The 18,891-nt window shown below is 38.7% G+C and overlaps 2 protein-coding genes across 2 annotated transcripts; both read right to left on the minus strand.

The window, feature by feature from the left end:
• Positions 1–960: 960 nt before the first annotated feature.
• Positions 961–1,923, minus strand: LOC138313622 (uncharacterized). The gene is made up of 2 exons (XM_069253981.1): positions 1,778–1,923; positions 961–1,639 (listed from the first exon to the last, which is right to left on the minus strand). Exons 1-2 carry the CDS (start codon positions 1,921–1,923, stop codon positions 961–963), a joined length of 825 nt encoding a protein of 274 aa, XP_069110082.1.
• Positions 1,924–12,106: 10,183 nt separating this feature from the next.
• Positions 12,107–17,371, minus strand: LOC138314174 (uncharacterized). The gene is made up of 6 exons (XM_069254364.1): positions 17,198–17,371; positions 15,677–15,800; positions 15,179–15,265; positions 14,882–15,034; positions 13,830–13,904; positions 12,107–12,438 (listed from the first exon to the last, which is right to left on the minus strand). Exons 1-6 carry the CDS (start codon positions 17,226–17,228, stop codon positions 12,393–12,395), a joined length of 516 nt encoding a protein of 171 aa, XP_069110465.1. The 5' UTR covers positions 17,229–17,371; the 3' UTR covers positions 12,107–12,392.
• Positions 17,372–18,891: the final 1,520 nt, after the last annotated feature.

Consider the following 18,891-nt stretch of genomic DNA (forward strand, 5'->3'; position numbering starts at 1 on the left):
TGCCTGCTTAATGATAGTGTTCAATTCTAAACGAGTAGCTGACAATATATACTGATCTACTACCATCCACATCACAACAGACGCGGTCTGTCAAAGGCTGAATCACTTCTCAACTGTCACTTTTCAAATTTATACAGACTTCAATTGTGATTTTGTATAGGTAGTGAAACGTGATTAAAGCTCAAAGGTGGGACAATTAGCAAAACTTTTAGTTCTAATCCAAAACATGGTGTTGTCCATACAAATAGTTAACATAGGGATGTATACTTCTGAGGTTCCAGTCCCTTTGAAGTCTTGTTTAGAAAAAGATCAAAGAAGTTATGAGATTTTTAAATACAATCTATCAATATCTGAAGTAAGTTGCCAGTTGCAAATTTTGTCAAAAAAATTACATTTGTATTTTTAGATATATTTTATATATTATTATTATATTATATATTATAGATATTATTATACAGGTATTTTAAGAAATGGCCCATTTGGAGAGCCATTTTGAAATTAGGTCTTTTTCTGACTTGGGGTATGACTGGTGGTGTGACTGGTGTGGTGGTGGTGTGACTGGTGATATGACTTGAGGTGTGACTGGTACTGTGACTGGTGATGTGACTGATGGTGTGACTGGTGGTGTGACTGATGGTGTGACTGGAGGTGTCACTGGTGGTGTGATGGTGGTGTGACTGGTGGTGTGACTGCGTATGACTGGTGGTGTGACTGGTAGTGTGACTGGTGGTGTGACTGGTGGTGTGACTGGTGGTGTGACTGGTGGTGTGACTGGTGGTGTGACTGGTGGTGTGACTGGTGGTGTGACTGGTGGTGTGACTGGTGGTGTGACTGGTGGTGTGACTGGTGGTGTGACTGGTGATGTGACTGGTGGTGTGACTGGAGGTGTGACTGGTGGTGTGACTGGTGGTGTCACTGGTGGTGTCACTGGTGGTATGACTGGAGGTGTGACTGGTGGTGTCACTGGTGGTGTGACTGGAGGTGTGTGACTGGTGGTGTGACTGGTGGTGTCACTGGTGGTGTCACTGGTGGTGTCACTGGTGGTGTGACTGGTGGTGTGACTGGTGGTGTGACTGGTGATGTGACTGTTGGTGTGACTGGTGGTGTGACTGGTGGTGTGACTGGTGGTGTCGTTGGTGGTGTGACTGGTGGTGTGACTGGTGATGTGACTGGAGGTGTCACTGGTGGTATGACTGGAGTTGTGACTGGTGGTGTGACTGGTGGTGTGACTGGTGGTGTGACTGGTGGTGTGACTGGTGGTGTGACTGGTGGTGTGACTGGTGGTGTGACTGGTGGTGTGACTGGTGGTGTGACTGGTGGTGTGACTGGTGGTGTGACTGGTGGTGTGACTGGTGGTGTGACTGGTGGTGTGACTGGTGGTGTGACTGGTGGTGTGACTGGTGGTGTGACTGGTGGTGTGACTGGTGGTGTGACTGGTGGTGTGACTGGTGGTGTGACTGGTGGTGTCACTGGTGGTGTGACTGGTGGTGTGACTGGTGATGTGACTGGAGGTGTTACTGGAGATGTCACTGGTGGTATGACTGGAGGTGTGACTGGTGGTGTGACTGGTGGTGTGACTGGAGGTGTGACTGATGGTGTGTGACTGGTGGTGTGACTGGTAATTTGACTGGTGGTGTGACTGGTGGTGTGTGATTGGTGATGTTGCTAAGGTGATGTGACTGGGGGGTGTGACTGGTGGTGTGACTGGTGGTGTGACTGGTGGTGTGACTGGTGGTGTGACTGGTGGTGTGACTGGTGGTGTGACTGGAGGTGTGACTGGTGGTGTGTGACTGGTGGTGTGACTGGTGGTGTGACTGGTGGTATGACTTGAGATGTGACTGGAGGGGGTGTGACTGGTGTCACTGATGGTGTGACTGATGGTGTGACTGGTGGTGTGACTGGTGGTGTCACTGGTGGTGTCATGGTGATGTGACTGATGGTGTGACTGGTGGTGTGACAGGTGGAATTACTGGTGGTGTGACTGATGGTGTGACTGGTGGTGTGACTTGTGTTGTGACTGGAGGTTTTCCTGGTGGTGTGACTGGAGGTGTGACTGCAAGTGTGAATGTTGAGATGATCACTGTGACCAGGCTTAGATTAAGAGAGCGTGACTAGTGTTTCAATGTGACGTCCTGTGTTCAAAACTCTGTCTGACCATGTTTTTATTTATACATTGAAACACGCAGATCGTGATTATCTAATCCCTTATTAACCTGACAAACACAGGACATTTAGGCCTCTTGGTACATGAAATCAAATGGTCAGACAGACACTAACTCAATGTCAAACAGCATTAAAGTATAGAAAGCCTTGTCACAAATATCAAATGTTACAATATATAATGTATAATTTAACTAATGCCAGGAACCTTAACATCCCAGAATCCTTTAGGACTGGTATTACATACTCTACACTGATGACACTGTCCGTCTGACTTATATCTGTTTGGACATCTCTGGACAGTGGACACTGACTCTGGACATGGACAATAGATTTCCTGGCTGCCAGTACTAATGGCCCTCAGATTGCTGACAGCCTATCCATCCTGTGGACCAGATCAGGGCCAGTAACTCTCTGATGGCTTGGGAACAATAGGGGATTTCAGAAAGATGGCGTGACGTCACAGCAAAGTATACATGCCGGGTCTCAAAGGTACAAACACAGTATGGAGACTGATAAAAAAACAATAACAGATACGTACATCCCTGCTTCATAATCGATACTTTGTCAAAAGTTTACGCTTTTCATACTTGCAAATTCTGATTTTGAAAATGGTTTCTTATTGTAATGTTTCTCAGGGTTACGGATGTTAACATCATTTTTATATTTTCATTTGTTTATCATACTAATTTTGCAGAGGATGTCTGATATTTCAAACAATTACTGGACTGACTCTGATCTGTGCAGTATGTAAACAAAATGAGTAAAGCAAATTGTTATGTGATTCAAAGTAAGACTCTTCTGTTGTTATATATTAATATATTGATTAATTGCTTATTTTTCAATACCTAATTGTCATAAGAATTTGTTTCATCAAATATTGCATTAATTAAGAATTTCAGGATTCCAATGGAATTGCCATTGGCTTGATTAAAAATTTCAAAAGTACTAATTTAATTCAAGTGGAAAAATAAGATTCCAGTTGAATTCCAATGAAAATTACAACAATTTTACCACTGATCCACTGGAAATACCACTGGAATTCCAGTGGAAATTTTGGGGGGTCACAGATCATTACTTCAGACCGAAAAGTAACAGAATGGCAAAGGATTTAGGGGCCACAGGTCATGTGCCTCTATAACAGAATGGCCGAGGATTTAGGGGTCACAGGTCATGTGCCTCTATAACAGAATGGCCAAGGGATTTAGGGCCACAGGGTCATTTTGTCTTATAACAGAATTGGCCAAGGATTTAGGGTCACAGGTCATGTGCCTCTATAAACAGAATGGCCAAGGATTTAGGGGCCACAGGTCATTTGTCTTATAACAGAATGGCCAAGGATTTAGGGGTCACAGGTCATGTGCCTCTATAACAGAATGGCAAAGGGTTTAGGGGTCACAGGTCATGTGCCTATATAACAGAATGGCCTAGGATTTAGGAGTCACAGGTCATGTGCCTCTATAACAGAATGGCCGAGGATTTAGGGGTCACAGGTCATATGCCTCAATCTTTAACAGAAGTGCCAAGGATTTAGGGGTCACAGGTCATTTGTCTTATAACAGAATGGCCAAGGATTTAGGGGCCACAGGTCATTTGTCTTATAACAGAATGGCCAAGGATTTAGGGGTCACAGGTCATATGCCTATATAACAGAATGGCCATGGATTTAGGGGTCACAGGTCATGTGCCTTTATAACAGAATGGCCAAGGATTTAGGAGCCACAGGTCATTTGTCTTAACGGAGAATGACCAAGGATTTAGGAACCACAGGTCATGTGCCTCGATCTTTAACAGAAGTAGGCCAAGGATTTAGGGGTCACAGGTCATTTGTCTTATAACAGAATGGCCAAGGATTTAGGGGTCACAGGTCATTTGTCTTATCAGAGAATGGCCGAGGATTTGGGTCACAGGTCATGTGCCTCTATAACAGAATGGCAAAGGGTTTAGGGGTCACAGGTCATGTGCCTATATAACAGAATGGCCTAGGATTTAGGAGTCACAGGTCAATTGTCTTATCACAGAATGGCCAAGGATTTGGGTCACAGGTCAAGTGCCTCTATAACAGAATGGCCAAGGATTTAGGGGCCACAGGTCATGTGCCTCTATAACAGAATGGCCGAGGATTTAGGGGTCACAGGTCATGTGCCTCGATCTTTAACAGAAGTGCCAAGGATTTAGGGGTCACAGGTCATTAGTCTTATAACAGAATGGCCAAGGATTTAGGGGTCACATGTCATTTGTCTTTATCAGAGAATGGCCAAGGATTTAGGGGTCACAGGTCATGTGCCTCGATCTTTAACAGAAGTGCCAAGGATTTAGGGGTCACAGATCATTTGTCTTATCGGAGAATGACCAAGGATTTAGGAACCACAGGTCATGTGCCTCAATCTTTAACAGAAGTGCCAAGGATTTAGGGGTCACAGGTCATTTGTCTTATAACAGAATGGCCAAGGATTTAGGGGTCACAGGTCATTTGTCTTATCAGAGAATGGCCGAGGATTTGGGTCACAGGTCATGTGCCTCTATAACAGAATGGCAAAGGGTTTAGGGGTCACAGGTCATGTGCCTCTATAACAGAATGGCCAAGGATTTAGGGGTCACAGGTCATGTGCCTCTATAACAGAATGGCAAGGATTTAGGGTCACAGGTCATTTGTCTTATAACAGAATATAGGGGTCACAGTCATGGCCTCTATAACAGAATGGCCAAGGATTTAGGGGTCACAGGTCATGTGCCAATTGTCTTATCACAGGATTTTGGCCAGGATTTAGGGGTCACAGTCATTCCTATATAACAGAATTAGGATTTAGAGTCACAGGTCAACATGTGCCTCTATAACAGAATGACCAAGGATTTAGGGTCACAGGTCATGTCCTATTTAACAAATGGCAAATGGCAAAGGTCAATTTGGCCAAGGATTTGGGTCACAGGTCAGTGCCTCTATAACAGAATGGCAAAGGATTTAGGGGTCACAGTCATTTTGTCTTATCAGAGAATGGCCAAGGATTTAGGGTCACAGGTCATGTGCCTCTATAACAGAATGGCAAAGGATTTAGGGGTCACAGGTCATTTGTCTTATAACAGAATGGCAAAGGATTTAGGGGTCACAGGTCATGTGCCTCTATAACAGAATGGCCAAGGATTTAGGGGTCACAGGTCAATTGTCTTATCACAGAATGGCCAAGGATTTGGGTCACAGGTCAAGTGCCTCTATAACAGAAAGGCCAAGGATTTAGGGGCCATAGGTCAATTGTCTTATCACAGAATGGCCAAGGATTTGGGTCACAGGTCAAGTGCCTCTATAACAGAAAGGCCAAGGATTTAGGGGCCATAGGTCAAGTGCCTGTATAACAGAATGGCTAAGGATTTAGGGGTTATTGGTCATGTGCCTTAGGGTATAACAAAATGGCCAAGGAATTAGGGGTTATTGGTCATGTGCCTTAGGGTATAACAAAATGGCCAAGGAATTAGGGGTCATGGGTCATGTAATCTAGGTAAAACAGAATGGTCAGTGATTTAGGGATGCTATGATTTGCTCATATAAACCTACTGTAACAGTAGCTACAATTCTACTACATTAGTAACTGGCTGACCGTCAATTCTACTGTATTAGTAGCTTCGGCTGTCAATTCTACTGCAATAATATCTTATTATAGGCTGACGTGGTCAACTTCATGCGCTTCCACATAGGTTTTCTTTTCTTTATATTGGACAATAAATTATATTGTCTGCGAGAAACAGCAGATATTCTGTTACGATTTCGCATCGCGATCGCCACAAACAGCTAACACAAATATTTTTCGTCCGTTCACTTTGGAACGACAAAATCATGAACGGGAATGTTACTTAGAACAAATTACTTACCTTATTTAGTATAAGTAACGTCGTAATCCAACCTGATGAATTCCCTGGCTCAATCAGGTGCGGATTTACCACATGGACATTGAACAGGATATGACAGGTGGACGCTATGAGTTTTCATTACGCTAAAACATCAAAGTCAGGCACAAACGAACGATTCGGATAGACTTGTCACGTGCACGTGACCAGCTGCATTCGAAGATCCGGCGGGAAGTTCGTTTCTCAAGATTTTTCATTTGTCATCGAAATGTTTCCTACGAAAGCCAATTGTACTCATTTTGGCAGAAGAAAAAGAAAATCGTGTTATTACGCGAAACTTTGGCATTATCACGCGAAAAATATTATATATTACATTATTTCAGACTTCGGAAGCCACATTTTAATTCCGGAAGCCACATTTTATATGGACCAGCAAGAACTTTGTCATCTTTACCCATGACGTTGTCGCTAAAATGAATTTTGAAACATCGTTTAAATCTGAAAACAGTCTCCATCTTGTTAATTTCAATAGCTTTATATACCGTATTAGAGTTAATGTGCTTACCTGATGGCTCAATCAGGTGCGGATTTACCACATGGACATTGAACAGGATATGACAGGTGGACGCTATGAGAGTTTCAAAGTCAGGCACAAACGAACGATTCGGATAGACTTGTCACGTGACCAGCTGCATTCGAAGATCCGGCGGGAATTTTGCGGGGTGGACCGCGCAAGTAGTATTCGTTTCTCAAGATTTTTCATTTGTCATCGAAATGTTTCCTACGAAAGCCAATTGGACTCATTTTGGCAGAAGAAAAAAGAAAATCGTGTTATTACGCGAAACTTTGGCATTATCACGCGAAAAATATTATATATTACATTATTTCAGACTTCGGAAGCCACATTTTAATTCCGGAAGCCACATTTTATATGGACGAGCAAGAACTTTGTCATCTTTACCCATGACGTTGTCGCTAAAATGAATTTTGAAACATCGTTTAAATCTGAAAACAGTCTCCATCTTGTTAATTTCAATAGCTTTATATACCGTATTAGAGTTAATGTGCTTTTAATAACTTTCAGGCGCGTAGCTACAATAGATTTCCATAGTTCCGTGTATCTACTGATTAAGTTTATACACATAGTTTATTTGAAGCAAAATCTCCCTTTGCTTATATCTATACTGTTGCTAAAATAACTCCAGCCTATGAGTTAACAGAGTTTCCAATAGATCCATTGATGTGCAACGCAGTTTATTTAAACGTTACCGTTAAGTACTGCATACGACATTCTATTGTTGGAAATCCAAAGGTATTATTTGTTAGTAATCATATATATCAGATGAAATTTTCCAATAATCCAATGGTCATGCGGAGGTAGATGTATAGCATATAAACCAGGATTTCCCTTTTTTGTTAAAATAAACATCAACTTAATACATGTATTAGTGTTGTGACGTCATAGTCGCACGATAAATATTTGGCTTTTGAACTCCTGCCTCTGTCCATAATGTTGAGTTCACCGGGTAGTGTCCTATGGCCATCTATTTTCTTGTTAGTAACAAGTATCACAAATAATGCTATTGGTATTTTTCAGAGAAACTTCTATCTAATATAAAAATTATTAGGTCTTTGATTTGGTTAATATAACGATTGAACAGTGTTTTAATTGCGTTCATACCCTTATTAACGCAATCAAAATATTGTTCAATTCATATATTTACATAAAATAGTATATTTTTACATGCTCGTGATCAAATTTAAAACGATGTTGGTTGCTAAGCTGGGTAACTACGGTAGTCAGGATGGCCGTCGATATAGTTCCAATTGTTGAATGTTATAGCTGCAGTTGATTTGAAATATAACAATGAAACATTTCATTTATTTTTAAAATATGTTTTTTCCCTCTCAATTTAATCCTATATAAATAATAATTTCCATTTCAAAAAATTGAGATAATTGAGGCAAAAGTACTACCGGTATGTATCGTAACAGTCCATGTCTGCCATGGAAGGCCACACATGGGTGGTCACCACCGATGCATGGCTCACAACTATCCAGTAATCCCTGTTCAACATTAGACCCCTTGCTGTGGCATAATATTTAGTATTCTGCAGTCAGTGGTGAATTGATAGTATAAACCCTGTTGATTTCAACCAAAGGCTACTCAACTTTATTTCTCGATAGATTGAGTAGAGTTAGGGTACGTAATTTCGCACAGTACGTAATTTCGCACACCTGACGATTTTTCGCGATCTTCCTTTAAATGTCAGAAAGATTTGCTCTGTTGTTTATGTTGTGACTAAAGGAGGCCTCTCACTGTGATTTTGTCATATTTAGTTAAACTTTTCAGGATAAGTTTGTTTTGAAAAAACGAAATCGGAATAATACGGCCCATCTCAGTAAAGAAATTAATAAAAAAAATAAACCACTTGACATAAAATAATTCTGAGTGATAAATAACTGACTCACGTACAAATATGTAGAGAAACTATCCTTTTTTAAGAATATATCGAAACCCGTATGAAAATCCATCAAGTATAAGCGGAAAACGGATATTTTCTGCGGACACCCTATGACTTTCTTGACCTCGTTTACATTGTTTACTATGGGGGAGCGGTCATTTTTCGTAACGAAAATGGCGGCGAAATATCACTTTTTCATTTAGAAATATAATTGTGTTTTGATGTCATTTCAAGATTTGAACGGTAATTAATCTTTGTTTATGATGTTGTTGGTCCATGAAAATGTTTGAAAATAATTATTTTCTCCAAAAACAAGAAAGTTAGAGGGGTGTGCGAAATTACGTCCCCAAAACCCGCTCAACTACAGGTTAACCTCAAGTTAATAACAGCTCTCGTGCGCAGTGATACGTCTGCGCATATCCGGTTACATACTCGTGTGTTGTGAAGCACTGGTACATCTGCCGATGTAAGTCCAGTCTTTTTGGTTCGGAATGAAAGTATTTGAAATTCATTAAAATCAATGCCAAAATTGTGCGAAATTACGTACCCCCACTCTACGTCATCGTGCTATTTGGAGCCGCGTGGATGAATTTATGATGGTCCAAATCAGAAACTTTTGGTGTTTTCAGTAACCGAACGTACGTTCGATGAACATGTACATGTATCAAAATAGGTTTTAACACATATACATATGTACGTGTGTAAATACAAAGGTAGAAAAGTTACATTGTTTATGTTACTACGTACCTCTTTGACCAATGCTTCCGTGCGTATGATAAATAAACAATGTTGTACAATGTACAGTTTTGCAAATTCCGATGACGTCGCAATGTTTACATGTTGTGTGTCTGTGAGTCTGTGTTGTTCTCTACCACATGTAGCCTAGATCTTCATTCTATTCGTATTTTTAACATCTTTGGTTGTACGCGAATGGATAAGATATGTCAGAACAACATCAGTATTTGAGGTGGATAAGTTTAACCAAAACGACCTAGCACGACAAAGCATTTTTGTTCACCTCGGCGGACAGACAAGTCCTGTACGTTATCTAGAATCTAGGCCTACTGTGAATCGGCGAGAGTAGGTACGTTTGGGTGTTTCGAAATATCAATGAAACGGAATCCTACAATTGTAGCTTTACAATACTTGTAATAGATACCTCTAATATTTATTGAAGTGTTTGAAACAACAATATGAATATAGTTAACATTTTGAGAGCGGTACAGTAAACGTTTACAGTAGTGGGCCTACCTGTGTTTGTACATGTTCCTCGAAACGACGTCCGATACATTTGAAAATCTCCAAAATCCGGAAATAATGACATGAAACTATGTAAACATCCGTGTATTCAAGAAATTTCAAACGTGAACTGATTAAGTAGAACTCAAGTGATCACAAAATTGAAGAAACTCTCTGTTTGTCACACCTCCTTGACACAGGCGGTTTGAATCGGACACCGCGTCACAACTACGTTAAATATCCTGCCACGTTATGAATTGTGTAAGCGTGTGAAATCATACGAAGCAAAAGATTAAAACCAAACTGCTTTGCACCATGGTGTTTTTAACAACAGATAAATAAAATGATTTATAGTTCCATACCGGGAAAACCCCAGATATATGCTTCATCAGACGGAACTCATTTTATTGGTATGTTCATTGATAAATTGGCGGGAATTTCCGCCACTTCAAGTGGCTGTTCCAAATGCCTGTCGGAACCAAACGATATAATTCAATTTTAGTCTTATAAATGCCATAAACACTATTAAGGGTAAATTTTGAGCTATGAAAATAATAGTTCAGACTGTAAATATAATCGCGGTCCATGAAACAAATATCGATACCCTACTCAACTTTATCCTTCGATAGAACCACCAGAAAGAGACTTTAATCCTTAAGGTAGACCGTCCCTTCTGGTTTCCTCTCATGGATTTCGTTCATTTTTTGATATTTTGATTTTAGGTATACCCTGATCACAAAAACCGCATAAAAATCATATGTCACCGGGTTATTTTTTCTTCCATGGTTGCTTAAAGATATGTACAAATGACTTAATAATCCGGATTTTAAGGATTTTTAAATAAATAATATTTCCTCCCTGTAGCATCCCTTAACATATAAATAATATACCTGTAACATGTTCATACCTTCAGTAGGTGATATAGAAGTCATTACTATATCCAATAAGCTCGGGTTTTCCACAATAAAACGAAATATCGTTATTTTAAAATTAAGTCCGGACCCAATTTTAGTGAAAAAATTGCATAAAAATAGTAATATTTTCTTTTTTTCTGAAAAAATGATCTCAAGAAAAATCGATTTTTTAGAATTTCCATGAAGACTGGCTTATTTGCAATACGAAAAGCCAATAAAAAGTATACCTCACCGCATTATTTTTCAAATTATGACCGATTTGCTTCCTACAACCCCTTAAATTTTGGTCTGAAAATGTTAAAAAAAATAGGCGAATCTGTAGCACTTTTCAACGTTTTATGTTATTCATCTACCCTTGTTAGTTTTTACCGAATGGCACACCTTTATATTTATACACTTCAAGTAAACACTCGAAAAGGTTCTAGACGAAATACTTGCTCGAATGCCGATTTCAGAAGCGAGTTGTAATAGGTGGTTACGGAGAAATAAAATACGTTTGCCGGGATTCGGATAGCGACGTAACAAACGTATGACGTCACAGAAGGGACGGTCTACGTTAAGTAATCTGCCCTTGCGGGTAGGTATTGATTGTGACGTCATGTGTTTGCGAGCGTAACGTCATACTTTTCAGAGAAAACGACGTAAATTGCGCTCACAAAATGATAATAACGTAGCAATCGATACCTACCCGCAAGGGAGCTAACTCTGTAATATGCAAAGACGGAATAGTTTGTCTATATAATAGCATGCATCGGATTCATAACGAGACTATTCCATAGAGATAGCAGAATTAGCTTTAGGCAGCTAGATCCTTTTTCATGTTTTAGAAATAAAATGTGTTAACAGTGAGAACTAAAATTGAACCAGATTTTCTATAAAACTATTTTTAGACGTTTTTGTACATAGAGTACTCACTGTGGTGGATCCACATCTAAACTGTAAGAATTCTCAGATCCCTGTGGAATATTCCACCAATCATAAATATCTTTGCCAAACTTCCCACAATTCCTAAAGGCAATAATAACAATATATAGTGTAGTGGGCCTTTAAACAAAATGCACCGTTAATAAATATTCTTGTATTTTGTGATGGGGCCGCGGTAGACGAGTGGTAGACAAGATTTCTCGACATATTACCACAGGCCCTCCACCTCTGGGTCGCGAGTTGAAATCCATGTGGGATAGTTGCCTAGTACTGGCCTCTGGGTGGTGGTTTTTTCTCCGTGTAGTCCGGCTTTCCTGAACCAACAAAATCTGACACGTTCTTACACTATCCTATCTGCTAATAGGACATTAAACTAATAAAACCCTTGTATTTTGTGTCTTGGTATGAATTACGGTTGTTTGATCAAACGTACAGTGAGATCAAATAGTTTATCTCCCACACGATTTGGTTCTTCCATTAAAAAGTTCGGTAGTACACCGAGTGGTTTTGTGAGAAGTAACGTGTTTTCGGATTAGATGAGTAATTAATAACCGAAAGCAAACAGAGAAAATAAACAAACATTTATTAAAGACAAGAAATGACATTCTACTATGGATTTCACACAATGGATTTCCTGTGTCAATGGCCAATATTTACAGAGGAAAATTGAGTATTCTTTAGGCTTCCGTTAAATCATGCACGTCTTTCTGTCTGTGGTAAGTGTCCAGTCGTCCATCTATAGTGGTAAGTGTCCAGCCGTCCATCTATAGTGGTAAGTGTCCAGTCGTCCATCTATAGTGGTAAGTGTCCAGCCATCCATCTATATAGTGGTAAGTGTCCAGCCGTCCATCTATACCCAGCGGGTCGGGTTTTCAAATACAGGTCTTGTAACCATCCTGAAAACCAAAATAACAATGTGAAAGGTAAAGAACGATAACTCGTACTTCCCTACTCCTTAAGTTTCCATCCCGCTTTGAGATGTGAAAGGTAAAGAACGATAACTCGTACTTCCATACTCCTTAAGTTTCCATCCCGCTTTGAGACGTGAAAGGTAAAGAACGATAACTCGTACTTCCCTCCTCCTTAAAGATGCTCCACCGCCGACAAAGCATAAATGATATTAATCATTTGAACAATAATTGGTGTTTAATCGTGTATATATACGCCTAATTAACACAAAAATAATATATAATAATTTACTTCGCCTTTGGTGCATGCGCAATCAGAACTTCATTCCATATAGGATATAGTGCCACGGAATTTTTTCGGGATGCAATTAATTATTTTTTTCATATTTTTAACTTGAAGTAAAATTAGAAGCTCAAACTTTTCAATGGTGGTAATGGTGTAAAGTAAGTAACTTTTGTAACTGAAGAAAAATACTAAATCGTCTGCTCCTGTTTTTGATAGTGAAAAAATACCATTTGTCAGCGGTGGAGCATCTTTAATGATGTCATTATTGTATTCCAGATGCTCCATCCCGCTTTGAGATGTGAAAGGTAAAGAACGATAACTCGTTCTTCTCTCCTTTAGTTTCCATACCGCTTTGAGACGGTGACATCTTACATAGTCTAATCATTATAGTCTCAGTAAAATTTAAAGTTGTGTGAATATGGATGCTTATATATGATGGTTCAGATCCATGAAAGCACTAATATACTATTGCCATAGCGGTAAATGTCGCATGACATATCACACGTTTTGAAACTTGTTTCAAACTTTCAGGTAATATGGGAAAACCAAGTTGCATCACGTGACCGACACCCGATCGCGAGTCGTATCACGTGGTCAATATCGGCAATACCCGTACAGATCGGAATAGATCGGAACAGTTCGGAGACTTCCGGGCTGTTTTAAACGTGTACACGTCAAAATCAATATTTTTATTTAATTGTTTAATAACTTAGCTAATACGAACTTTACAAAAGTCAGTAATTATCGAAAGTTGAAAACTTAGAGAGGCGGAGAAAATATGTAGAACACTTTAAATACTTTTTCTATGCCAAAAATACAACAAGTCACAGACCATACAACTTAAATGGCTTTCTTTGTATTATCGGCAATTTTAAGTTATAAACATTATGATGAGTTTTTTGCATCAGCATCTTTTTTTCTTGTAAAGCCTTTAGTTTAGAAGCCATAATAGATAAACGTTGATTGATTGTGATCACAAGAACTTTTTGCGAAATTTGAAATTATAAGAACTTTTTTCGAAATTGGAATATTTATCACTCTTCTAATACTAAGTAGAAGTTGGAACCATCCCGAAGATTTCGTGATAACTTACCTCATGCCTAGACGACCAGGCCGTGCTCCTTCTCCCGCGGACACAAACGACTGGAAAGTTCTCACTGCCAGTACCCTGTCCAAACAAAAACGTACAAATGTATTGTATTGAAACAAAAACATTGGGCTTAATAAGTTTTTCATTAACTGTAATATTTGAATCTCTCAAGATGGTTCAATGTAGCACCATCCACAGGCGCACGGATTATGGTATAGATGTCTTGGTGTTATTCTCCGAAGTCGTAATATTATTAAAGCATATTCACAAGACATACTGTCAGATTATTTTTTGGCTGCAAATTCCCGGGATGCAAACTAGTATATGATGGTCTAGTGCCAATTATAATGTATAAATATCAAAATTCAAATAAAGAAGATTAATAAATTTGTCGTATATGTGACCAATGATTTTGTTAATGGGATTTATATGAAATAATTAAACCTTTAAAGATGCTCCACCGCTGACAAATGGTATTTTTTCACTATCAAAAACAGGAACAGACGATTTAGTATTTTTCTTCAGTTACAAAAGTTACTTACTTTACACCATTACCACCATTGAAAAGTTTGAGCTTCTTATTTTACTTCAAGTTAAAAATATGAAAAATAATTAATTGCATCCCGAAAAAATTCCGTGGCACTATATCCTATATGGAATGAAGTAATGATTGCGCATGCACCAAAGGCGAACTAAATTATTTTATGTTATTTTTTGTGCTAATTAGGCGTATATATACACGATTAAATGCCAATTATTGTTCAAATGATGAATATCATTTATTCTCTGTCGGCGGTGGAGCATCTTTAAGAACCCGATATGCAAATTAATCTAAACAGCGTGATTTGTGGGTAGGCAATTGTATCTGTATCTAGATTGTATGACTTCCCAATATTCCTATATATATTGCTTAAGCGAACGAGGAAATTATCTTGTGTGAAATAAAAACGGTTACAACATACACACACACAAACTGTACAAAATATTAGCGATTCCTAATATATGCTGCAGGTTTTAATACGGAATCTGCCGAGATATACCGAATAGAGACTTACTTCTGACACCTGTTGGGGACTGTATCCATGACAACACGGGGTCCCAGGTAGCGGACGGTGTATGGCGGACACATACGTCCAGGCATCTGGGGGCGGATGGTGTTCATTAGATTTGACGGTCTCCTGTAGGTCACAGTCGGAATGTGAAATCCTCTGTTTAACACATCAATGCAAATCATGTCAGAAAACAACTTCTTGTTCAATCAAAGGCACCTGTAATCGCATTAGAAAGAGTTACATCGTCTTAATTGTAATATTCGTTTTTCCCATTACGAATACGTTAACTTATATAGTTACCTGACAGGTGCGAACATTCCGCTTCCGGTATTTGGAACACCAGCAACCAAGCCGCTTAGTCCGGCTATGTCAAGTGTTCCAACGACCCTAGAATTTAAAAAAAATGTAGAATTCAAGTTTATTCTTTAATAGTTAGAATGATTTATTGTCGTTTAGGGGTGGAAGAAAAGCGTAGTACTTGGAGGAAAAAAACATCGACCCGCAGTCAGTATAACTATCAACTGCCGCACTTGAGTTTTGAACTTGCGACCAAAGACGCAAGACTCCATTTGGCTATCACATCCGCAACTAATTCAAAATAATTATCAAAATGCTGCTTTGTAAGTTATGAAGATTGGATGCCGCCACTGTGTGTTCTTAGTTGAAGTAAAGCTATCCACGTGACTCAATTGCACGTAGAAGTCAGGAGTTAAATTTACGGTTTTATAAAATCAATTTTTTTTCCCACCAAAATCGAATGTCTTGATATAAATAACTTTAATAGTATTTTCTACTCACATTTCACACTCATCGTCGAGAGATATCACGAGATTATCGCCTTCGTAACGAGATCTGAACTCAGGACACGTGCGTTCGGGCTCAAATTGTTGGCAATGTGCGGTGGCAACGACTAGGATGATGTCTGAAACAGAAGGTATGGAATTGGCAAAAGGACGTAGAGGAATTTATAATGGTCAGAGGCGTCGGGTTTGAGTTTAGACTTAAATAGTTTGCAAAACATCAAGTGACTAATATCACAAAAGGACGGCATTTAAAAGGATGCTTATACGCATCCTCAATACTCCAGGTGTTCCGATCACTTACGATCTCTACACCCCTGGACTATCTCATAGTAAAATTGAAGGCAGCTCAGCGGAAAACATTTGACCAATCGCAGGCTAGCAAAGATTTCCTTTGAAGACTACATAGAGATCATAAGTGATCGGAACCCCTGGAATATCGAGGATGTCCTATACGATGTTTATCATGTTCTGTATACATTTTTATGTAAGAGTCTCTCCCTGCATCATGACATAACAATGGTCCAGTAAAAATACGAAAAATAGAGGCCTAACCTCCAAATAGTTGTAACAGAATTTGTTTTCTACTTTTTGAGTCGGAGGTTCTTAACACGAAAAAGTCACCAAAATTTTATTGTTCGGAAAGTCTTTTTTTCAACACTCGGAGTCTGGAAAATCATTATGGCATTTTCTCTTCGGGTGTCTCTGGTGTGTGGGTTACCCCAAACGTAAATGAAGAGGTGTCCCGAAAGAAGCAAAACAACTTTTCATTTCAGCCAGCCAATGAAATTGCAGCTCTCGCTCATGCATAATGCATTGCAAAAATTGCATAATTATTTTCTATTGTCCGATCTAGAAAATTTGCGTGTTATTTTTGTTGAGACGGGATATTTTGATATAGTTGTCTCTTTTAGGTGAGAATAGCCTACATAGAAAATGAATTAATAACTATCTAAACACTTGAGACGGTATTAAATGAATAATTCTTGCAAGACGTGGCATGCAATTTGGAGTTAAAAAAAGCATTGACAAAACCCAATAGACAAACTTTGAACATTCATGTTATCTCTGCGACTCAAGTAAAATGTTTTACATGTAAAGTCTTTAATCCACAAATTGTATTTTAGAAGATTACACTAAAATAAGTATCAATGGTACAGTATTAATATTTCAACAATAGTTTTTTTTTCGCTGTTACAAAGACATAATTATGCAATTTTGATGTCGCCATACCTTTTTCCAATTCAATTAAAATTACACTTGCAAATAACGCATAAAATGAAATTAAAAAAATACACAGATCAAGAGAGAAGGACTAAAATAATTGACGATTGAAGTAATATTCAATAAAAAGTTTTATTACTTGTATTGCCATGATTTTGACAATTAAAACGTTAATTATGAGACACCATGCATTGGTTATATATATTTGGCTGATACAAATGTCTCAGAGCAAGCACATTCCTTTTTGTCTATGTTGACAATGAAAATAGATAAAAGTATACCGTCCAGTACTTACAGATACATGTTGACTGTACAAAGGCATTCATGGCGCTGGTAGACAGTTCCTCTGTGTCGTTCCTGGCACTAGTGTATGTAGTATATGTCGGTATGGGTTGTCCTGGGGTTGATATCGGTATTTATAGACCCCTGCTAATCACTAACCCGACCCATACAGACATGTAACGTCAACAACATGACGCTGATGACGTCAAATGAGGCTCAGCGAATCAGATAGCAGTGGGCATGCATGTCTAGTACTGGACAAACAAACAAGGGGCACCGACAGGAGATTTGAATAATACCTTAACTCAGCGAGCGAATTTTAAAAACTAACAAATAAGCAATAATTTATCGTGTAAATCATTATTACTGACTGTAATAAAAACAAATATGTGTCTTTTCTGTGCACGGGCTACCATTATAGAGAATATAAATATGTATTATATAGGTATAACTGACCCTCCACATATAGTTCGTCTGATTAATCTCTAAGTGTCAGAAAACGTCAGATGTAATGTCCAAATGTTCTGTCCATCACATTCAGGGGAACAATAAGGGGCTAGGAGCTTTATTAACGATGTTTTTCAAAATCTTTTCCTGACTCTTCTATAGTTTTTTTTATTGGTGTGTGGCTTTACAAAACGTAAATTATATTGTATTTAAATACTACACATTCCATTTCATCGCAGTAACTGAATGTCCTCTAAACTTTCTGGACGCCTCGTCCTCAGCCCTTCTCACTCAGCATGTTACTAGCGGCTACTCCAAGGTCAGTAACACACGCTTGGCATGTTGCGGACGTAATTACTTGCTAATTCTGGACATATTTGCGGTATGAAAAGTCGTGAAGAAGTTCGACAGGGCTGGTGGCGCGTACCAACTGTTGATTAATATAGCAAGCGGGATATGCACTTGTATACATTTGATTAATTAAAACGGTTTCATTGATGTTGTTTGTTTAATCTAAACAACTTGCATTTATTATATGACCATGCGGTGTGAAATACGGATTAAACTATACTATTAGTTCAAATGTCTAGTCGTGTGACTTTTAGAATGAAAATAAAAATTATTTACAATGTGTACCATATATTGTCTTTTTTGTTCTATATCCAAAAATTCAGTTAACTATATAAAAGGAAATTTGATTTAGTTTTGATATAAATATCAATCGGATCCGAATCCTGACTCTAATTGTGAAAATCGTAAGAGGATTATAACTAGAGTGATCTATATGAATTCACTCAATTTTCCAAAAACGTTTAGTTATATAGATTTATGATCAAGAAAGCACCACCGTATTAATCATTGAGCAACTGCGATCCAAACTGTCCCTTGTCCCTTCTTTGTCAAACATCACGCGGGACAACTCGAGCTCATTACTGAAGCCGTGGCACGATCATCAGCGCCTGTCCTGTAAGAGTTACCTCCCGTCGTTCAATCAGAACACCAGCTTAGTAAGTTATGGTTTTTTTAGAAGTGATTTTTTTTTTTATCTTTATAACGTCTCAAGTCCGAGTGAGATGCATGATATTGAATGGTTGGCCAATGCCATACAGTAAGTATGTACAATTCTAGTTGCAAGCTTTGTTACAAACCCACTTGGAAAATTAACGCATTTTGAAAAATTATTTCAAAGTGCGTTAAATATGGTGTAGGTTCAACGCACTTTGAAAAAATACTTTATTTTTCATTTTACGTTAATATGGT

This window comes from Argopecten irradians, chromosome 2, assembly GCF_041381155.1.
Source record: "Argopecten irradians isolate NY chromosome 2, Ai_NY, whole genome shotgun sequence".
NCBI lineage: Eukaryota > Metazoa > Mollusca > Bivalvia > Pectinida > Pectinidae > Argopecten > Argopecten irradians.